The sequence below is a fragment of the Silene latifolia genome, chromosome 7, assembly GCF_048544455.1.
Source record: "Silene latifolia isolate original U9 population chromosome 7, ASM4854445v1, whole genome shotgun sequence".
Classification (NCBI taxonomy): domain Eukaryota; kingdom Viridiplantae; phylum Streptophyta; class Magnoliopsida; order Caryophyllales; family Caryophyllaceae; genus Silene; species Silene latifolia.
In genome coordinates, this window is record NC_133532.1 from 69823582 (window position 1) to 69847822 (window position 24241).

Below are 24241 nucleotides of genomic sequence, written 5' to 3' on the forward strand. Positions count from 1 at the left end.
CAAAACTAAAGATATACAAAAGGCACAACTCAAACTCCTATCAGCTATGTGGACTACTTTTGATGTATCTCGTGAAAGACTCATCCCGCCAAGCACCCAGCTAACATCCACATCATAACCTGCTAAGACTGACTGCTCACCATAAGGAGGAAACACACCAACAACCACAAACACAACACAGGCACAACAAGTCATACACACCATATCTCATCCAACCAATCTCCGTCACCGACTGTCCACTGGACCTGCCCTGCCAGTGGGGGACTGCAGCCGTACCCAACAAATCCCCGCTCATCATACCGAGCGATAACCCTGTCCCATTAATGTGCACATCCCCTCCCGTGGCGGGTTCCACGGAGGGCGAAACTAGGGCGTGAAGCCGCTCCCGTAAGTGACTCCACTCAGCCGAGGACGCACCTCAAAAACCAGAGACAAACAAACACAATCAGCTGTACCACAACAACGACAACGAAACGACACAGTACCAACCAACTATCACAACCAGACAACCACACCGACACTACAGCAATCAAACCACATCAGAAGACACTCTAGACAATCAACAATACTGAGTAGGCGAACCTACCTTTAGCCAACCGCATCGATTCAACGCCCGACCATGTGATATCAATCAACCAAGCAATACACCTATACGAATAGTACAATCATCCATCACAACCACTATAACCCTAATTGAAAACAACAACGATAATGATGATAATGACGATGACATACCTACGTATAGCAATCCGGCGTCAAGACCGCTACCCGACTCAAGCAACCCATCCCCATGGCACAAGCATCCGCAAGGACTCCAAAGGGAGGAACTATGGCGAAGGGAAGGAGAAGAGACGACACTTAGGTTTAGAGAAGAGAGGCGAAAATGATTTGCGGTTTCTCAAAACACTATATATAAATCCTCGCTGTAAACACGCTACTCGATCGAGTAACAAACTTACTCGATCGAGTGAGTGCTACTCGATCGAGCTCCCAAGCTACTCGATCGAGTAACCTCGACTAGATCGAGTACCATACACACATAGCTTACCTTGTCATAAGACATCGCTCGTACTGTTTCCAAAGGTCAAGACATGTATCTAAGGACGGTCAAGGTCGGTCAACAGGTCCCTAAAAGGAGGGTATTACAGTCTTCTCCCCTTAAAAAGAACTTCGTCCCGGAAGTTCGACTCATCCTCTCCCAAACCTCACGACAATGAAACCAAGGTCATCACCACCGTTTTACCCAACACAGGTCGACACAGCTGTTTAGAATTACCATCCCACTACGTATGTTCATCAACATCATCATCATCCATCTTAGCACACACTACATTACACGACTCTCAGCTAAACTCCAACTTCCTTTTTGAATCACTGAACACGTACTAAACACATAAACGACTACCACTACTACTACTTGCACTTACCACATACTATCAGTCAAACATACATAGACACATCTATCGGACCATACACTTTCATTTATCACTTGACAACCATTGAGCATCAATTCACAACAACAAATGTTACTAATTCATACCACAAAGTCTTCATTTCACTCTATTACTCTAATTCAACACAACCACACTACTGCTAACAACATCAATTCTCAAGCTAACATAGCAAATAGTTACTTGAAAATAAAGTACATAACATGTTATTTTATTCAACAAGTCCAAACTCTTACTCAATTGTACAATAACCACTATGAGACTATTCAAACCATGATATAAAATGGTTAAAGCAATCATTCACATACTTTAAAATACCACATAAATACTGTAAAGTTGTTATAATTACATCATTTTTTCCTTTTGCGACATTACTCTTCCCCTCTTAAAAAGGAACTTCGTCCCCGAAGTTCACCATCAAACAACTTCCCTGACCCTCAAACCGATACTTAATATCATTTTGACATTACTCGTAAACCACAAAACAACCTTGATCCATATTGACATAACCTACTATTTAACATTACACAATACAACTCGTATAAACGGAAAACCACTGAGATTAGGTAGTACACCGCAAGGTATATTCTTACGAACTAGCAACAAAGTCACAAATTATTTTTTATACGATCATACTAATTATATTACAACATTATAACCATTGTATTCCACTTGTCCAATTTGACTTGATATAGACTACAACGTTATACAAATACCACTAAGAATTGTGCAACTTAACCAACATGCATACTTGACTCATGGCAGCAACGACACTTACTTGGAATTACATACACATGACCCACAATATATATATATATATATATATATATATATATATATATATATATATATATATATATATATATATATATATATATATATATATATATATATACCTATACTATGACCACACGCAATTATATAATCAACGGTGAAGCTAAGCAACATTAATAAGCACCCACAATAAAGATTAACATAATAACATCCAAAGATACGATGATTCAAACAAGTCTCAATTAAAAAAATTCCTGTAACAGTGACACTCGATCGAGTTGGTCAGGCACTCGATTGAGCTGGCCTTACTCGATCGAGCTCGTCAGCTACTCGATCGAGTAAGCCGAGATAAGAATACTCCCTCCAAAGTAACACCTGCAGCTACTCGATTGAGTTGCCACAAGTCGAAAATCCCCTAAAAGTCAATCATAGGCCAAACAATCATATAAACACGAGTCGAGATGCTCTCTCGACCCTAAAATCCTGCATAACAAGTCTAAACGTACTCAAAATACGGCCTTATGGCCAACCATACAAGCCAAAGATCCAAATAAAGTATCAACCGACAACAAAACACTATCCACTACAACTATGAAGCAAAAGAAGAAGGAAAAGGAGTATCATCACTCCCCATGCTGCTCATCCATGAACTCATCACCGCCACCACCTCCCGATGTTCTCGCTCCAGCCGCATCATGACCTGCATCACCACCAACACTGGCATCTGCTCCCATGCGGCAAGGGGCCAAGAAACCACAGGGGTATGACTGCGGCTCTCCCCAAGTACACCTATCCACACCAAAAGAGTGGAAGACGCCACTGTCATCCCCAACACCCCGCTAACACACCGGCTGAGCTCCCGTGGTCCCAATACCCTGCACATATGCCATCTCGTGGAGGTTCCGGAGTGTCAAGGTAGATGACTCCCTCTCCGTGAGGTCATTCACTCGCATCTCCGGGCTATAAAAAGGGTGGTAACCGGGATACTGGTACTGCGGAGGCACTGGCTGCTCCGGCTGGGTCTCTGCCACCCTCTCCCTCACCCGGCGTCGTCCCCTCCCTACTCTAGGCTAGGCATCCTCAGCTCTCACATGGTCCCCCTTCCTCGGCTCGGGCATCACCTGTAGGATCTCTGGGTCAATGAGGTACGTCTGCCTCGCTCGACGCTCCTCCTCCTCCTCGTCAGAATCGGCATACACCACTGCCACTGGTAAAGGCTCTGTAGCTGGAAGGTGCTCAGGAGTTGGTATACGCATCCAACTCATACCCCATACCCTCCATGCCAACCCACCAACCTTTTACTTTCTCAACCATTTCTAGTCGAGGAAGTACTCTCGGTCCAAGGTAAGTACCACACGGGTCAAAGGAGTATAGGCCGAGGAGGCCTCAAAGGATGTCAGCCTCTCTGCCAACCGAGTGGCAATAGCACCACAACTCAAGAAACGGGTATCGGAAGAAGCCATCAGGGCCAAGCTGGCACACACCATGGCAGGGGCACTAAAGGTGAGTGGCTGGGATCGGGTGGGGTTAGGGTAAGCCATCAACAACATCAACTCATGTGAGTTTAGCTTACTCACATCCTTCCTCTCATAGAGCAAACATGTCGAAGCACGGAGGAAAATCTTCAAAGTGATATGTTGAACATCGTTGATCAAAATATTACTCAAAGTAGGAGCTGGTTTACCGGTAAGACAAGGTATGAGACTACTAACCCCACACTCAGACGGAATGTCCCTGAGTGCTCCCTTGGCGGGTTTAGCCAAGCCAAGGTCTGTTGCAAACATATCCATGGTAAGAAGAAAACTTGTGTTCATAAGGTGGAACTCCACAGTTTGTTCCACAGCATCGTACTTACACGAACTCATAAACTCAAGTGTCAAGAAAGCATAAGAATGTTTCCGGAGACGGTATAACCCAGTAATCCCCAAGGTCTCAAAGATATGCCTAACATCAGTCTCAATCCTTAAGTCAGTCAAGAGAGTTGTGTCTATACAACCGGTAGGTCTCATCATTCGTTTTTGTAAAGCAAAAAAATTACCCCTTTGTGTAAAGTCCACAAAGACTACAGATGGGTACTAGGGTACTGCTGGGACCGTAGGTCCACTCCCATCTCCTACCTCGGGCTCGAAAGCCCTCCCCCTTTGGCTCTGACAGGTTCCCACATAAGGTCTTGGCATCTGTTTTCAACATATAAATTAAATATACAAACCACATATACTTGAAAACATGTAAAGCATTCATGTATAAGCATAGGAAAGAGTTACTAAGTTCACACTTTCAGCAACAATCCAAAATTTATAAGCATAAACCCTCAAATGTATCTTCAGACGGTCTCACATCTGTAAAAATTTTGATAAGTACGGCATCAATTAACATCACTACTACCTCTTTTGGAAGTTATACCTTCAAAACAACTTCATACATTACCGAATTTCACAATAATATAAGACGAATTTCAAGTTGGGGCACTTTTAAGACGGAGTTTTAAGGCAAATTTTTGAGTGAAAATCATCAAAACCAACTCTAATATTGTTGTGTATAACATATATCACTCAATTTTATCCCTTTTACATATGATGTGACCATAATTAGAGCATATTTAGTCCCCGAATTAGCCTTGTTCCCATTCTTTTTAGTGCATATTTGGGTCATTTATTGTCTTTAGTTCTTTGTTTTGCATATTCTTTGAGGTTTTGATCCCTTGGTAGGAAAGGAGTGCAAACCTTGCATTTTCATGGCAAAACGAGACTAAATTGATTGAATTCAAATGACCAAGCATCAAGGAGAGACAAGATTAGAAGGCCTTTGTACATACTATAGTAGATGGGCAATGATGAGAAAAGATCCTTGCATCCCCGAGGAAATCCCCAAGGATCTTATGAAGAAAAAGGAAGAAAAGAAGAAGAAACAAGACTGCCCAGCAATCCGTGCGTCTTCCCCAGAAGACGCCCGTTTTCTCCCCAAGACGCCCGGGCAGCAACTCCAGAGGACGCCCGTCTTATCCCCAAGACGCCCGGGCCAAGACCACAGAAACCGCCCGTCCCGTGCCTAAGATGCCCGGATTCCCTGGCAGACCAATTCGTTTCTTCAAGCTTCAAGAAAGATGCCCATCCTTCCGAAAATACCGGCGTTTCCTTAAGTAGGGACTTAATCGTCATTTAAGCCCTTAGTTAACCCTAATTCCTACACCTAATCCTCACTATAAATACCCCATTAGTCTAATTAGAAAAGCATGTTCTTCTTAGCAATCTTTAGTGTAGTTAATATCAATCAAATCTCTCTTTAATATTGTAATCAACAATTAATCAAGTTTTAATACAAGTTTTATTTCCTTAATCTCCCTCTTGTTCATCCTTTATTTTGGGTAATTGAAGATTTTTTGGGTTATTATTGGGAGATTGACAACCTCTCAATCAAGCATCAAGTACTTCTTTTATTCTTTGCTTTATTATTGGAATCATTAGTAGGTAAAATTCTCTTAATCCCTTTTTAATTATTGCTAATTACTTTCATTTATTCATCATCTTTCACTTTGTTGGTATGATTGACAACCTTGCTAGCATGTTCAACATGATAATGAGTGAGTAGTTCCTTAGCTAGGGTTAATGGGTAATTAGGGGAAACCAACATGGGGAATAATTCATGCTTAAATTAATATGCTTTCATGGTTTATTTGCTTGCTTGTTTTGATCTCAACCCATGCACATGTTATGTTTGATGAAATGCGAGCCTATGAATCCTTGTATTTTTTACCCATCACCTATCTTTTTAATGAGACTTGTAAGACATAAACCAACTCGAGTCTCATTAGACTATGCATGTTGTTGAGTAGGGAGACTAAGTCGACTTGCAGGTGTTGTACAATCTAATCGATTCGGCTCTGGGACCCAAACTTTCCTAGGATTGTAAGATATAAACCAACTCAATCCATCACAACAATAATTGCTTGCTTATAATTTGAGAACATGTTTGTATGATCAATTCCCATGAATCCCCTATGACCCCATGACACCCTAGTGCTTTTTATCAATTGTTTACAACCCTTTTAATTCATCTTGTTTGTTTACTTTCATTGCTATTTAGTTTAGTGATCTTCTATTCAAAACCCAATTGTGACACCCCTAAGACACCACTAGTTGCAATAAAAATCTCATCTCAATTCCCGTCCCTTGGGATCCGACCTTTACTTGCCTTTTTACTAATTGTAGAGTTATTTGTGAAGCTATAAATTGTGTTTTGGTCTAGGTGCTCCTAACGACAAGTAACCTAAAAGAATATATCCCGACCAAAAATGGCGCCGTTGCCGGGGACAGTGTTAACTTGATTTAGATTTTCTTATATTGTTATTAGTTGTGTCTTTCTTTGCCTTGGGGAAGTAAAACTCCTCAAGGTTTGTTTTAGTTGTTTTCGAGTTGTTTGATATTTTGCATGTCTAGAAGGTCACAAGGTGACTTGTTACCCTTTGATCGTGAAATTGAAAGAACTTTGACAACCAATAGAAGCCTTGCTAGGAGAAATTTGAGAGGTATTGGTGAGGTTGTAGATATTTAACCAACTATTGAGTTCATCAACCCTTTTGCAAGAGAAGGTGAGGAGAACCCAACACAAAATACAACACAAAATCAACCCACAATGCCTAAGTTTTCATCACATTCCGTACCCACCGAGGAGAACCTACCCAATGGTACTCCCACACCACAACATCTAACCGGAAATTTTATTGCCAAATCCGCTTTTATCCAATTAGTCGAAAGAAGCCAATTTGGGGGGATGCCTAGTGAAGACCCTCACTTTCATATGGAGACCTTTTGTGACTATTGTGATGCGATTTTTCAAACCGGTGTAACTCAAGACCAAATTTGATGGGTCTTATTTCCTTTTTCTCTAATTGGCACCGCGAAACAATGGTTGAAAGGCCTTGATAAGGCTACTCTCGGAATTTATTCTTGGAAGAAGTTGGCTCTAGCTTTCTACAAAAAGTTCTATCCACCGGAAAATACTAACATGCTAAGAGCGCAAATTACGAGTTTTTAGCAAAGGGATGAAGAATCTTTGTATGAAGCTTGGGAGCGATTCAAAGGAATTTGTCGCTCATGTCCTCACCATGGACTTAGCGAGTGGTTCTTAGTACAACAATTTTGGAACAGTCTATATGAAGATTCAAGGAACATTCTCAACATGGGATCAAATGGAATGTTCACCGAAGTTGATGACAATCAAACTTGGAACAAAATTGAGGAAATGGCGGTCCATAACTCACAATATAGTAGACCTCGCAAGGCTACTAGAGGAGGAAAGCATGAGGTGGACTCCGTTACTCAATTGGGTGCTCAACTTAGTGCTCACATTGATACTATCAATTTGAAGTTTGAAAAAGCTATGGCTAGATTGGAAGAAGCCTCAAAATCACCAAAGGATCATGTTAATGCCATGACGGCATCTTCATCAATCCCAAGTGGGATATGTGAGAATTGTGGAACTTTGGGACATGACCAAAGTGAATGTAGGGGAACAAATGAACAAGTGAATGCCTTCCAAGCATACAAGAGTAGTACTCCTTATTCCAACTATTACAATGAAAATGCCAAATTCCATCCAAGTCTCTCATACAAAAGCCAAAATGTTCAAAACCCTCAAACAACATACACCCCACCTCCCATGAGAAACCAAAATCAAAGACCCTTTTACAACCATAACCAAGGTTACCAAAATCAATCTCCATATAATCAACAAAATGACCAAGGTTTTGATGTTCAAAAAGCGGTCCTTCAAATGCAAAAGAATCAACAAGAGTTTTTCACTCAAATGCAAAAGGATAGTCAAGCAAAGAAAACCACCATCAACAACATCCTAGCTCACACAAAAATGTTAGAAACCCAATTGACTCAACTAGCATCTTCAAGCTCACAAAGACAAAAGGGGCAATTACCACCTCAAAGTAATCCCCCAAGACATGAAACGGTTAGTGCCATTCACTTGAGGAGTGGTACAAGGTATGAAGCACCAAAGAAGCAAGTTGAGGATGAAGTTGTGGAAGCTAGTGACAAAGAAGAAATTGTGCAAAACTCCAAGGATGGAGAACCATCAAAAGAAGAAATTTCAAAGAAAAATGAAGACAAGGTCAAGGAGAAGGAGCCCATTGTGATTAGACGTCTTTTTCCAAGTCGTCAAGCCAAGCCCAAATTTGATGACCAACTTGGAAAATTTATGGAAATTGTGAAGAATTTGGAAGTCTCAATTCCTTTCACGGAATTAATCAATCACGTGCCGTCCTATGCGAAATACATGAAAGACATCCTCACAAAGAAGAAGTCGATCCGGAAGCTTGAGACTATCGCCTTCACTAAGGTGAGTAGTGCAATACTTCAAGGGAGTTCACCTCCAAAACTCAAAGATCCGGGAAGCTTCTCAATACCGTGTACCATTGGCGACACCACGATCAACAAAGCCTTATGTGATCTAGGGGCTAGTGTGAGTGTTATGCCGTACTCGGTGAGTAAAACGTTGGGGATGGGAGAGCTTAAATGCACCAATATCACACTCCAAATGGCCGATAGATCGACGAAGACACCATTAGGGATATGGGAAGATGTTCCCGTACGAATTGGGAAATTTTTCATCCCGGTGGACTTTGTCATTGTTGACATGCACTACAACAAATCCCGCCACTTTTCGACGCTTTTTAAGGATATTAGCGACGTTTGAAAGCGTCGCCAAATTATATCTCGACGCTTTGCTAAAGCGTCGTCATTTTCAGCGTCAGGAATTTTCGACCCTTTTTTCTGTCAACCCTTGCGTCGCCTTAAGGTGTCACGATTAGCGATGCTTTTTAGTGTCGAGCTCTTCTACACCTTTTTGCGTCGATAATTAAGAAACATTTCGACGCTTTTTTTCGTCTCTAATGATTTTCAGTGCTATTATTTTTTCTTGTCACTACCAGACGCGATGGTGTCCGCTGCTATTGTTTTGCTTGTCATCAGCACTAGACATGACATCATAAGAAATTTATAGAGAACAATAATTTGTCCATAATATATTCAAAACAATAATATTGAATAACATAAAATTGCATGATCAAATTAAATTGTTACATTAACCCTTCGTTTGAAGTATCGTAATTAATTCATCCAAACTACAATAGAAAAAAAATATCGCTACTAATGTCCACGTAAAAAAAAAAGTTCCCAAAAAGATTAAATCCTAGCCAAAAGGTGCGACCATCTTGATCTGCTCTAAAAGTGAATTCGGAAATTGCTCCTTTCATCTAGATGCACGGCCAAAAGTAGAGCATCTACCTTATATTCCCTACGTACCCTGAAATCAAAAAACAATACATCAATAATTAAAAATACACTATCATCCTTCTTAAACACCCAATGTTACTTCTCACGATTCTGATCTAATTCAAAGTGCGTTTTTCGGACAAAATTAAAACTCCATGAACGGAAAGAGTGTTCAAGCAAGAGTTATTCTAACAAAACATGCCTGATGAATAATATCACGTATTGATGAGTTATTCATAATTCACAACTCTTAGTGCACTATTAGTACTCACTAGCTAAAATCATTTAACTGACAGGAAATACCATAAACCAGCCAATAACCCGACTTTTACGGTTGACTCGGAGCGTGTACAAATTATTCATAATAACATTGTCCACCAGCTATGTTTGTTATCAGTGTTAAAATGCAAAAGATCAATCATACGGTCAGAAGTGGAACAACTAGCCTGATAACATTGCCCTGTCATACCGATTAACAACTCCTCAAACAATACTAAAGATTTAAGTTATTCATTACCACCACATTTCAAGATGCAGAAATCATTGTTTGAATTAACATTACCAAATATTAACTAAAACATGAGGTGGAACATGGATATCTAAATTTTAGTACTACTACGTGCTCCATCCGTCTTCATTCCATTACCCCTTGCATAATTACTCATAACACCTCACAATCTATCATATTATGATGCACACCATGGTTATTACTCTTTACCGTCATGCCACCACTTACCTGTTTAACTATATTATGTTTAGCAATTAATTACATCAAAACATTTCCATTATTAACAACAAGCAACGACATCCATGGACGCAAGAAGATAATAAAAGCCTCGTGCAACTATACCCAGCTCAGCCGAACTCCACAATAGTCACATACTACCCGTGTCCTACCTACCCAGTAAAGCCTATTTTCTTTACCAGGTCGGGTCATGACGCACCAAGAAGTACATTTCCCCGTCAACCGTAGACAATCCGTTTCTCATACCACCATGCACTATAAATAACTATACATTTAATGGTTCAGCACATGTTCTACATAGCGGAAGCCTACGACATATACTTCAACGGCTCTACTTAAATTAACTTACCATTTCCTCGCGAGCAGAATCTATGGTATTATTTTTACACTCCTAATCGTAGAAACAAGAGAGCATCCACACAAGTAATATGAATGAATTCCAACATACGAAGCATCTTATTAAAGAGAACATAAAAATACCTGGGAGTTCAAGGTTGATTTTGCAAGTTGAACTATCTCGGGCGACGGCCTTCCAGAACTCATACCTTCTAAGATTTTAGACAAGATGATATTGGTCTCATTCAACTTGGTTTGTAGCTCTTTTTTGTCCTTAGTTAAATTAGAATAGCTTTTTCCATATTTTGCATCTTTTCCCTATTTTGTATCTTTTCCATATTCTGCAAAGCTAAAGAACTACTATCTCCCAATTTAAAAGCCTCTTTCCTTAAGATACCGTGGACCCCAAATACATCACTTCCTTTCACACCAAACCCATAGCCTAAAGGGCGTTTAGGAATATCTTCTCCGTACATTAGTTTGCTGAATGCTTCATTTTGAATTTGTACTTTGGGCTTGGTAGGATTAGTCGCAAGTTCAGATTGAATATAAGTATCAGCATCCAACTGTACACATAAAAAAAAATCTCAGAAAATCATATTATGTGTCAATTTACAATTAAATTTAGAGTACATCAAACTTCTTTTATAAATGTGTACCACAAATTCTTCCGTTACTGTATCTTTCACATAGGAGCCATCTTTCCTCTTATGAGTTTGCTTGAAAACCTCCAATTCAGTTGGTTCTCTTTTGTTCTTTTCTTCCTGTTAGTCATCATCACATAATTACTTAGCTTCTACCTAATTAAGCTTGTATTTAATTCTAATACATTAAGAGTAAATGTAAAGATTGTAGTATAATCATCGATAAAAGATAGAATTTTTACAAAGTCCGCCCGTATGTTTGTATAGCTTCTTGACCCGGTGGTGTGACCATGATTTTGCGATGCACGTGCCTCTTTCCCATATTCAGCAAGTTTCTGCATTAAATAAAATAAAACAGACCGGATGCATGAAAGCAGTAAACATATCTTGTTCGGTAATGGCTAGAGATAGATCTGAGAAAAAAGCCAACACCCACAAAAGTAAGATTAAGGGAGGATAACGAGCATATCTAGTTCAGATCAACCAGAGCCAGGGCTGGAGGATCGTTGTTACCAGGGCATTTTTTACCCATCACCTATCTTTTCAATGAGACTTGTAAGACATAAACCAACTCGAGTCTCATTAGACCATGCATGTTGTTGAGTAGGGAAGACTAAGTCGACTTGTAGGTGTTGTACAATCTAATCGATTCGGCTCCGGGACCCAAACTATCCTAGGATTGTAAGATATAAACCAACTCAATCCATCACAATTATAATTGCTTGCTTATAATTTGAGAACATGTTTGTATGATCAATTCCCATGAACCCTTATGACCCCATGACACCCTAGTGCTTTTTATCAATTGTTTACAAACCTTTTAATTCATCTTGTTTGTTTACTTTCATTGCTATTTAGTTTAGTGATCTTCTATTCAAACCCCAATTGTGACACTCCTAAGACACCACTAGTTGCAATAAAAATCTCATCTCAATTTCCGTCCCTTGGGATCCGACCTTTACTTGCCTCTTTACTAATTGTAGAGTTGTTTCTGAAGCTATAAATTGTGTTTTGGTCTAGGTGCTCCTAACGACAAGTAACCGAAAAGAATATATCTCGACCAACATACAAAAGACAACCAAAAGTTCAATTTAAAATCTCAAACCTAGAAATTTCGAGTCACATAAACCCCCAATTTGATTCGATTTTTGCATAACTACAATCAACAATAATCAAATTGAAGCAATTAGATCAAATTACAACAATTATAAACATGTTTTGGTCCATATAAATCAATTTTTCAGCAATTACCAACACCCTACATGCTTCTAATTACTCAAAAACATCAAAATAGGTTAAGCATTCATACCTTGATTGATTGATAAGCAAAGAGAACGAATTAAGCAAATAAAACACTAAGATTCAAACACCCAACAACAATGATTGAGGAACAAGAGAGAAGTATAAAGGTTTTAGGGTTTTGGTTGTATGAGGAATGAAGGAGAAAGAAAGAAAAGAATTAGGGAAAAGGTATAATATCCCGTGTTTCAGCAGTACTGTAGCAGCTTACTCGATCGAGTAAGTATGTTACTCGATCAAGTGGCCTCCACTCGATCGAGTTGGATCTACTCGGTCGAGTTTTCAGCTGGCAGATCCAACTTTTCGACGTTATAAATCCTAAACTAGATCGAATGAGGTCTACTCTACTCGGTCTATTAGGCACTCATGCTCGGTCAAGTAAGGCTAGGTACATGATCGGAAATCATGAGCTTAACTAAACATTCCTGCAAAACAGCAACGCGTGTCGATTCCAAAATAAATTCGGAAATCGTCACCGATTATTATACTTATTCACAACGTATTACTACTACACAAGTACAACGAATCAATTCCAACAAACATATTTGTCCATTCAACTCTTTCATTTCATTCTATAACAACCATTACACAACCAAATGACTAAACTTTTAGCTTTCTCATGCATACTTTTAACACATTTCTTTTACTTCTAATCATACAATTCACTACAAGGATAAAACGGCATAGTGACGTAACTGTAGGGACGGATGAAAATCCCGTCACAAAACACGGGTTTGTGACGGGTTTGTGATGGACTGGCACTTGTGACGGACTATCCGTCACATACCGTCACATGAATTTGGCGGGTTAAGAAAAACAAGGGCGCCAAAGGCTATGACGGATTACCCATCACAAAAGAGGAACTTGTGATGGGTAGTCTGTCACAAAAAAAGTGATTTCAAACGGATATTCCATCACAAGTCCCCCTTATGTGACGGATATTCTGTTACAAAGAAAAAGTAAACTTGTGACGGATATTCCATCACATAGTCTATAAAAAACACGGGAATGGGACGGATTTGTGACGGATATTCCGTCACAAATTTACTTTTGCTGACACACGTCACTTCTTTCAGAGGAAATATAAAAAGTATTTATGTGATGGAATAAAGAGAGATTTGTGACGGATATTCCGTCACAAAAATAAAAAAACACGGGAATGGGAAGGAATTTGTGACGGCTATTCCGTCACAAGTTTCTTTTTTCTGAAAAAACAAAGTCGCGACCCCTTTACCTTTCTCATTTCCCGCAAATCAATTTCTCCAATTATTTACCCCAAAACATCGACCACCACCATTGTTCACCCTATCAGCCACTGCCACCTATCAAGACCGCCGCCACCTCACCTTTTCCCGCCGCCGCGGCCTTCTTCCTGCCGCCGCACACTGCCACCACAATCAACCACCACCTTTTTCAGTTTTTGTTAATTAGGTAATGTTTTCTTACTAATTATCTTTTTAAATTACTAATTATTATTTAAATTATGCTAATGACTCTAGGATAGTAGCCATTATTGTTGTTGATGTAGTTATTGTTTATGTTGTTATAGTTGATGTTGTGTGTATTATTGTTGTTGATATTGTTAAAGTTAATATTTTAGTAGAATATTAGAAATTGGTTAAAAATGTTGGAAATTGGTTAAAAATGTAAGTTAGAAATTGTTATGTTTGTTAGAAATTAGTAGTATATTAATAGTTTATAAATTGTTATGTTAGTTATAAAAGTTAATATATTAGTAAAATGTTGGAAATTGGTCAAAAATGTTGTAAATTGGTTAAAAATATAAGTTAGAAATTAGTAGTATACTAGTAGAATATATAATTCGTAGTGATAGTGATAGTTATGGAGATTAGCTGTAATTTTATTCAGGTTTTTTGGTTAACAATAATGTTAATCTATTTGTGTAAAACTATGATGTTTATTTTGAGTTAAGGTTAATTTTAAGACAATTTATGGTGTGATTTATTTTTGTTGACTTTCTTGTGTGATTTAGACATATATTGCGTTATGTATCACATATTTGACTAACAATTTGGAATGTTTATAGTTAGTAATTATGGTAGGTCGTGGAAACATAATTAGACGAATGTTTGGAGTTGGTAGTCGTGGACGACGTGACCGGGAGGAGGAGGAGCAGGAGGTAGAGCAGTTGCAGCCACAGCCACACCAGCAGCAGTAGCCAGAGGACATGCGAGTTGTTGTATCAGAGAATCCTGGTAAGTAATGCTTTCCCTTTTTATTTTTTACTGAAGCATTTCAAAATACAACCCATTATAGTCAAGATTTTTCAAAATCCTACATATTATACTTTGAAAATATAAGTATAATATATGATATTTTTAAAAATATCAACTATAATAGGTAATATTTTGCAATTTTTCCTTTAAATAATTTCATTTTAAATCACCTGATCTAATATATGTCATTTATTTCAAGGTGGGAGGACAAGCCGATCCGCGATTATTTGGCCAAGTCATTCACCAATACGTACATAGAGTACGTCACCAACTGGTCTGAGATGACTCATGAGCAGCGAGAGAGGATCTGGCAATATTTGCAGGTTTCGTTAATATGTATTTTTTTGAAAAATAATTATTTGATTTAATAATAAGTTAATTCTTTAATAATATTTTTATTCTTTAATAATATAATTAAATTTATTTATCTAATAAGAACAATTCATTTTTTTTTTTAATTTCAGGATAGTGTTCGGGCCGACCAAGAAGGACATCCCCTTAGGGCTGAGTGGGAGACCCGGATCAAGAGGCGTATTACCCAGTGTATCAGCAATGCCGTCATCGCAAAGAAAAAGCCAGAGTGGCTTACCATCACAAATTGGGAGAGATTTAAGAAAAGACCAATAGAGAATCCCGAATTTGCTAAAAATTCTGAAACAAATAAGGCAAAAAGAAGGTCGGGATCGAAAGATGGGAAAGCATTAGCAACCCACACTCTTGGAAGGAAGAATGTAGTTTTGGCTTTTAAGGAATTGGTAAGTTCCCAAATTTATAAAATTTATTATTTCATTTAAGAATTTATTTTTAGTGTATTTCATAACTTAGTTTTCTCATAACAAAGAATTAACGATTATCGATCTATAATACGGAGTAATATTTTTTTCATATAATTTTTTCAGGGTCCTGAAGCCACACCGTACCAGCTCATGGAGGACTCCAAGAAAGATAAGCATGGCAAATGGATTAACCCTCAAGTAGAAGAGACCGATGTAAGTTTCTTTAATCGATTTAATTAGAAAAAATAACAACCACAGGCACTTGTCATGTCAATAGAGGCTAAATTATCCTTCTTATGTTATTTTATAAATTAGTAAGGTATTATTCAATTTAAATTTTAACTAACACTTTTTTCCTACTTATTACTTTTTCAGGTTGGTTACCGTCGACTAATGAACCAGCCAATGCCCGTGGGAGTGCAAGCAGATCCGCACGAGTCCTACTATACTGCCAATGGAGGCTATAATGAGAAGATGCGCGTGTGGGGTATGGGGTCAGCGGCACCAGAGTTGTACGATCCTCCAGCTAATAGGCTTGCCCGTCACTCGGTTTCTTCTTACTCACCTAGTTTTCTTTCTCGAGTCACAATGCAAAATTGACAATTGCGAGAGCAAATCGGTAGGATGGAGGGAGAGATGATGACCCAAAAGCACAAAGGAGATACCATGGAGGCGTTCTTGTTCGAGAAGTATGGATGGACTCCCCCTCTCCCCCTACGTGCTTAGGTGGCCCGCGTCCATTTCGTAGAGACGATTTCACAGATGACAGTCATCCATTTGGTGGTCAGCACGTTACCCCGATTAGGTAAACTCTTAGTTTCTTAAATAAAAATCAAATCTTTAACATTGGTAAATTTGATGAAGTTTATGTAAACCACTAACATATGTTATATTTTATTTATAAAAGACAACCTTTATCTCTATGATTTGGTGTTGGTGTTAGTTAAAACGTATTGTTGATTGGTTCCCGCTTTGCGGTTGACTTGACATAGATTCCCGCTTTGCGGTCGGCGGGGTTGTGTGGTATATTGCAGGTTTTACTGAAACAATGCTACGTGCATTGTGGCCAGCAGCAAACCTGCTGGTTTTTTTTAAAATTGTTGCTTCAGTATGTGACGGATTAGCCGTCACAAATCCGTCACAAGTTTCCTCAATTTGTGACGGATAGTCCGTCCCAAAACAGATATTTGCAACGGATAATCCGTCACAAGATTAGACATTTGTGACGGATTTTCCGTCACAAACATGAATATTATGACAAAATATGTGACGGATAATCCGTCTCAAGTTCCGAAATTCGCAACGGCTAATCCGTCACATATTCTGTGACGGATTTGTCCGTCACTATTCCGTGTTATCCTTGTAGTGATTGGGACTATAACTAAATAACTTGTAATCATGCATTTGTAACTTTGACAATATAACTACTAATCATATCACTCCAAGCATTCATTTAACATTTAACCCTTCTTTATCATCCAAACTTACTAATACTTCAACCATGTCACAACAATTATCAACTAGCTTACTCAACTTAATTATGCCATATCACGGAAGCGTTCAACCATTCATCTATCAGATTTACCAAATTTTATTTCGATAACCATTACAACAAAATCAAAACTTACTAATTATCAGTATTACCACATACAAGCTCACAAGTTCTTTATATCAACCACCAACACCAACTATTTCGAACAAAAATTACCGTCACCACATCATATACACTGTCATGTACCATAAAGGTTTCACCACTTCCACTACTTTCATACACATTTCTATTCGACCACGTACTTTCACATTTTCTCATCACAACCACATATACTAGCATAGTCGTTATACACACTAGGAACGTAATTGCCGACTCAATATTCCCATACCCGGTGACTGGCTTAAGCATAATGGGGCCATGATTTTGAAATGAGGGCGCGTACTCACCCAAAATCTTGTTGGAATATGTGTCCTCCGACAATAATGCGATCACAACCATCGATCATAATAATCACATGTTTAAATCTCATTTTAAGAATACATGTGGGATGTAATATTTTACAGTCAACTGGTCCACACATATCGGTAATGATTGGCTGACTAGAGTTTGACATTACTGTCGTGCGACGGTGGTGATCAGTTGATCCCCTTAGGTCATACCTAAAGGGTGACACTCTTAATTGATTATTTAATTGATCGTATGTCGATACGGGTTAATTAAATTGCTTAAAATTGACGGACGATTTTGTGAGTATTGTTGACGTGTCTTATTGTAATTCGATTAAATAAGATACGGTCTAAGTAATCAAATTATTTTATTACTTAGATAAAATTATTGTTTACGAAACAATTGAAACTCAATGAATAATTTAATATAAATACAAGACGTTGTGATTTATAATTGATAAACCGTTTTGGTACAAGTAATTATGAATTACTAAGTCGATTTTGTACATGACGTATTTTTATTAATACTGTGATTTTTAATACGTTTAAAATACATTACAATTTCACATGACTAATAACATGTGACAATTGACAAATGACAAATATAAATTGGACCTCCAATTTTATGTAAGTGCCGAAAAATGGAGGGGGTATTAGGTTTAAATTGTGTTAATTATTTTTAAGTGGAAAACATGATGATTGCAACCTAATATAGCCATGCTTACCTATGTTTTCTTGGGTAGAAAAACTTGCTCATGCATTGGGCATCCTCCTCTCCCCCAACCGGTTTTTGCATGGTAAAAGCCAAGGGTTCTTACTCTATTTTGCACATATACACTATATTTTTTACGAGTGTATTATTCATTCTATCATCATCTAAAACTTATAGAAATTTTAGAGAGAAATTACTCCTTCTTCCTTCCTCTCTTGGCCGAAATTATAAGAGACCAAAACAAATATTTTGGGTCAATTTTTAGTAAGATTAATATTGTTCTAGATCTAATAATATTAGTCTTTTAAGAGGTTACCTTGGGTATTCACTTTTGGGAGGGATTCTTCTTTGGATCCTTTGTTCATCCATATAAGGAAAGCTCAAGAACAAGTGAGAAGGAGAACTCATTTGTGCCCAAAATCCGAAACTCCCATAGTAAGAAAGACGATTTCTTCTCTATTCGTATTCAAGTTTGCATGCATAAGATCTAGCTTTAATTTTATGACTAAATTAAAATGTCACATATATGAATATGTTAAATAGTGAGATTAATAATTTCTAACAAGCGGTATCAAGAGTCTTAGGTTGTTTGCATGCAAATCGGTTTATAATTTTTCCGAGTTATATGATTAACATACAAAACTAATTAATTTGATTTTATGAAATTAAACCTTAAAATAAATTTGCATGTTAAAAGTTTCTAGTCCTAAGTGATTTTTAGGACTGTTCCGGGTGTAATTCCAGAGCAGTGTTGTTTACCACGCAAGCTTGGTGAATGGATGTCCTTCCTTGCCTTGATTCTTCCTCTCGGTCTCTCCTGAAACGATGAACAAACTGAGGGCTCGGCTTGGCACCGAGCGTACTCACTCCGACGCTCAAGTCAGTAAACTTAAAGGGATTAAGTTGTGTGTTACTTGGCGAAGTTTATATTGTAGAGAGATAAGGAAGATATTACCAGATTATGAGGTGTTTAGGTTATATTTCGGATCCCTTCCTCAATGAGGGTTGAGGAGTATTTATAGACTTTCACCTTTTGTCACGTAGTGGCCAAGTGGCCAAATGGCTAGCAGGTGGAAAGACTGTTCTACCCTCGGCCGAGGGAGCCATGGCAGGCCGGCGGGCCCTGTTGACTCCATGCCGAGGGGTCTTGGATATGAGTACGCGGATATGTGCCCCGGCTGGCTAGTTGTCCCAGCCGAGGCCCAAGAGACAGGCCGACAGGCTGCGTCGGTTAGGCTGTCTAAGTCGTTGACTTGCTGTGGATATCTTTGACCTTGCTCAATATGTTGACTCGGTTAGCGGGTGCAGAATATGCCCCATCAATTTGCCTCCAGCGTAGTCTATGCCGTGGTATGGACCTTGGATGAGTGTTGAGCGTATTCTGCGCATGTTGAAATTTTCTGCCCCGGCTTCTTCTACCTCGGCTTGGTTCTGCTTAGGCCGTATCATATCCCCCCTCCACATGGATGTGTAATGGACATCAGATGTGGAAAAGAAAGTGGCGCTGGCCGAGACCGAGGTTCTGAGTGCCGTGTGCTTTTGATTGCCCCGGCCCGGTCTTTGCCAAGCTTGGTCGAATCAGCGGGCCGTTTGGCAAGCAGATACCAAGGGGCGTGTTGAAGAAGATACGTCGATTGGCATTCTGTCAAGGAGCGTGTTGAAGAAGTTTTGTAACTGTTTTTCGATTGACATTCCATGGCTGCATGCTTGACATGTGTCTCGTTGTTGATTGGTTGACGCTTCATGGGTTTTACCCTGATTGGTCGGATTGAGTGGGCTTTGCCCTATAAATAGGAGAGTTAGCCCCTGAATTTGGCCTTCCAAATTCATTTTCTCAAAAAAAAAATTTCTTCTTGCTAAACTTTCTTTGACGAAACTTCTCTCTAGTCTTCGAAGCGTTACTCGGCGTAACACTCTTCCCAAGGTAAATAAACAAATTTTCCAACTTTTTAATTGTTTAAGTTTCTTTGTGGTGAATATGTCTTCTGCTGATGCCGGACCTAGTAATCCTGCGCCGGGGGGTTCCCCGTCGCGTCTTGACGAAGAGGAGGCACTAGCCGCCGTTCCGATAAGGTCTGGGGGCCCTAGGTCTCCTTCTCCTGAAGTTGATCCAAAAGTTCAGGAGGATTGGGAGGATGATGATGATGTTGATGATGAGGAAAGGGCTCATCCTGATGACGAGAGGCCGTATGTCCTGGATCACGGCGACGCCTGTAAGGTCGGCCCTGACCGTGCTTGGACCCACAAATTTGCCAGTTGTTCTGGTCCTGACTTCTTCGAACATCATTTCTCCTTCGGCAGGGAGTATAAGATTGTTATTCCTAGAGAGGGTCAGGCCGTCTGTTGCCCTCCTCCGGGCTGTATCGGCGTATACATCAGACACCTGGAGTATGGGCTCCGGTTTCCTCTGAACGAATACGTTATGGCCATAATTAAAGCCATGAACGTCGCCGTGGCCCAACTGCACCCGTTGGCCATTAGGACTATAGTCGGCTTTGTGTGGCTCTGTCTTTTCAAGGGGGAGGTCCCAACGGTTAACTTATTCCGCCGACTTCATCACCTTCGGCCGTCAGCCCCTGGTCGCGTTGGGTGGTACAGCGTGCAGACGGAGCCGGGTTACGTCTCCGTTGATAAGCTTTCTTCCTGCAAGGACTGGAAGCCGCGGTGGGTGTACGTTGAGGTTCCGGAGGATTATCCATTGCCGGGTCCTTCCAAAGACCGCGTCAATTTTTGCGGTGCGAGAGTAAGGGGGAGCATGACAAATGGGTCTCCCGGAGTAAGCTTATGATGGACGCCAGCAGGGTCCCTCTTAATGCGGATGAGAAGCGGGCGATGAGGCTCTTTGAGGCTGAGAAGAATGGGATGCCGAAGGGATGGATGCCCTCGACGCAGATCATTCTTCAGGATGAGCTGCTCTGCCACGTCGGCCTCATACCGGCCCTCGAACGGGGTGAGTGGGGTCGGTGTGAGGCCCATCTCTGCTTTTAATGTTTCTGTTTTTTGAATTTTGATTTATTTCTTTTGTTTAACCCTTGCTTCGTTTCTTTTACAGACCGTTTTGGCCCGGATCTGTCTGAAGATATCCTTAGGAGAATGGGACTTGGTAAGGACAAGCAAGTTGTTGATTTGCATCCTAAGGCCCAGACCCGTGATCGCGGACCGGCGCCAAATGATCTCATGGATCAGCAGCTGAAGGGCTTAGATACGACGGCGGCCCAGGCGAAGGTTGCTGGTAACATACCGCGCCGGACGCGGAAAACAAAGTCTTCGACGGCGACGGCGTCGACATCAGTTCCACCTCCACTCCCTTCAGTCCAAAAGGAGACGGTGGAGATCGTTGATATTACTGCCGAGTAGGTGGTCACCTTGACAGTGGAATCTCCTCTCTTCCGCAAGAGGAAAGAGACTACTACTGCCGCTGATGCTTCTGCTGCTACTGCTGCTACTGCTGCCGAGGCCGTCAAAGAAATGGGTCCTCCGACCAAGAAGACCAAGCCTGGTACAGATCTATCCTGTGGCTCAGACTTAGCCGGTTCATTAGGCGTTCCTCATGACAGGCTCTCTGGTATGTCCATGAATGTTGACATGGATGCTTTGATTGAATTTTTTGTAGATCAACCGCCGCCGTCTACCGGACACACTGTTGAACGGCGTGCTGACAAGCGAGCTGCGTAGACGGTTGGTCAAGATGCCGCCGCCGTCTCCTCCTTCCCGAAGCCTACCCCCGTCCAGATTAGGTCGGAGGGCCTAAGTTTGGCCAGGATGCTGTCGAAGTGGGCTGATGTAGCCGGTGCTCTTATTGTGGAGCAAGAAAAGACCATGGTGAGCCGCCCACGGCTCGAGCGGCTCAGCTTGAACTCGATCTTTGCGAAGAAGGAAGTTGAAAGGGCCAAGGCCGAGGCCGAAAAGGCGGTCCATCGAGCGAAAACTTAGGGAGGACGCCGAAAAGGCGTCCTTCTTCGAGAGAGCCAAGGCCGAGGTGCGGAGGCCGATGCCGCTAAAGGCTGGAGGGGCGTGACCACCTTCGTAAAGTCGCCGACTTTAATGCTAAGAAGAAGGACGAATGGAAGTCCATGTTTCGAGCCCGGGGAAGGTGGTTCGGAATAAGGAGGCTATCATCGCCCGGAGGGAGGAGGACATTGAGACGCTCCAAACCGTTATCCTCCCTAACATGTGCGCCCAATACCGGGACCTGGCCGGAGAAGCCGCCAGGGAAGTGATTGGGGAGCTCTTTCGTGATGGCTCCTTTCCGTGGCAAAAATTTGACGAGCTGCTTGATGACAAGCTTGAAGCTAAGGAGAAGGCCGCGGAGGCGAAGGCCGCTGAGGAGGCGAGGGTGAAGAAGGAGGAAGAGGAGGCCGCGGAGAAGGCGACCCTTGCTGAGAAGGCTAAGGCGGCCAAGGAGGAAGCCGAGAGAATGAGGGCAGCTGAGGCTGCTGAGGCTGAAGCTGCTAAGACAGTTTCTGGGTCGCCTACCAAAGACGATGCTACTGACGCCACCGATGGCGGGCAGCAACATGCATAAGGAGACGGGCGGTCGTCACCAGGCTCACCCGGCATCTCGGATAGCTTCAGCTGTTCGGGGGCCAATTATTAAGCCTTTCCTCCCTGCCATCTTTTGGCGCTTCAAATGATATGTCTGTAACCTTTTGTTCTTCTTTTCCTTGTTTTTGTAAAACCTTTGGTAGGTTTGGTTTTGGCTTATCCCTATGGCGACGGCCGTCGTCTGTATTCTCCTTGTAATCATTTTCAATAACGTTTGTTTATTGGCCCTCGGCTTGGCCGGGGTTTGATCACGATCCTTCACTTGTCTTCTTACGTTATTAATTGAGCGCTTTTTCGTTTTTACCTTCGGCCCAGCCGAGGCAGTTAGAATGCGTATCTCAACTGTGTTTAACGTTTTTTTTTTTTTAAAACATGTTGGCATGTTGGTCGCTTCCTCTTTCACTCTCGGTCTGGCCGAGGCGTCCGATTTACATTTTCCAACCGCCGCTGTGAACATGTTAGCGTATCGACCGTTGTGTCCCCTGCCAGGCCTTCGGTTGGCCGAGGCGGCTAGAGGTTACGGCTCGACAGCGTTCGTATCTGTAGACATATTGATCGCTTCCTCTGCCAGGCCTTCGGTTGGTCGAGGCGGCTAGAATTGCGTCTCAACTGTACTTATACGTTCCTAAGGCATGTTGGTCACTTTCGCGAGTATCAACTGCGCTGGTAGTGACTGCCGTGGCGTCTACTTCTTGGGGTGACTGCCCGGCTTGGGCCGTGGCGTCTACCTCGATATGACTACGGAGGGGATAAACACTTTGATGGAAAACTTGGATGATTTTTCAATAGATATAAACACGCGTTGGGGTGCCAACAACAGTTTTTGGACACCTCCGCCGCTATACAAAGTATTTCCTGAGGTTATCAGTGTTCCAATGGCTCATCAAAGGCACACCCTCCATATCTGTCAGCCGGTATGTACCCGGCCTCATTTCTTCAACCACTTTGTAAGGACCCTCCCAGTTGGCCGTCAATTTACCATGAATGTTCCCTTTGTTGGTGGCGGCCGACTTTCTTAGTACTAGATCCCCTACTTTTAAGTCCCTTTTGTGGACTCTCCGGTTGTAGGCTCTTCTCATTCGGTTTTGGTATACTGCCAAGTTGAGGCGTGCTGTATCTCGGCTTTCTTCGACCAGGTCTAGGGAGGTTCTTAGACCTTCCTCATCTTCAACCGGGTTAAAGGTGGCCGTTCTGAATGTCGGCACCATTGCTTCAATTCGGGGCGCCGGACCGTAGACTAAGTGGAATGGATGTACCCCATTGCTTTTTTCTCTTGTGGTTCGAAGGGACCACAGGACGCCGGGTAGTTCATCGGCCCATCTTCCCTTTAGGTCTTCAACTGTCTTCTTCAAACCGTTGAGGATTGTTTTATTGGTCGCCTCGCCCGTCCGTTGCTCCGTGGGTGGCGAGACGGAGGAGTATGCAAATTTGATACCAAGTTCTTCCAACCAGTTCATTATTGTGTCACTCCAAAACTCTTGGCCGTGGTCAAATACCATGA

General features: G+C 41.2%; 1 protein-coding gene and 1 non-coding gene across 2 annotated transcripts; both read right to left on the reverse strand.

The window, feature by feature from the left end:
* Nucleotides 1–7229: 7229 nt before the first annotated feature.
* On the reverse strand, nucleotides 7230–7336 carry LOC141593663 (small nucleolar RNA R71). Its single transcript, XR_012521735.1, has one exon. It is a non-coding gene; the product is annotated as a small nucleolar RNA R71 (small nucleolar RNA).
* Nucleotides 7337–9259: 1923 nt separating this feature from the next.
* On the reverse strand, nucleotides 9260–11590 carry LOC141591132 (uncharacterized). Its single transcript, XM_074411546.1, has 4 exons — nucleotides 11476–11590; nucleotides 11249–11353; nucleotides 10734–11155; nucleotides 9260–9539 (listed from the first exon to the last, which is right to left on the reverse strand). Exons 1-3 carry the CDS (start codon nucleotides 11572–11574, stop codon nucleotides 10868–10870), a joined length of 492 nt encoding a protein of 163 aa, XP_074267647.1. The 5' UTR covers nucleotides 11575–11590; the 3' UTR covers nucleotides 9260–9539; nucleotides 10734–10867.
* Between the last annotated feature and the right edge of the window lie 12651 nt (nucleotides 11591–24241).

Excerpts from the sequence above, each read along its gene's own strand:
- LOC141591132 (XM_074411546.1), bottom strand. The coding sequence starts at position 11,574 with ATGCAGAAACTTGCTGAATATGGGAAAGAGGCACGTGCATCGCAAAAT. Across the intron at positions 11,354-11,475 it reads CAAACATACGGGCGGACTTT|GAAGAAAAGAACAAAAGAGA; the intron begins GTAAAAATTCTA and ends GATGACTAACAG. Across the intron at positions 11,156-11,248 it reads CAGTAACGGAAGAATTTGTG|TTGGATGCTGATACTTATAT; the intron begins GTACACATTTAT and ends TTATGTGTACAG.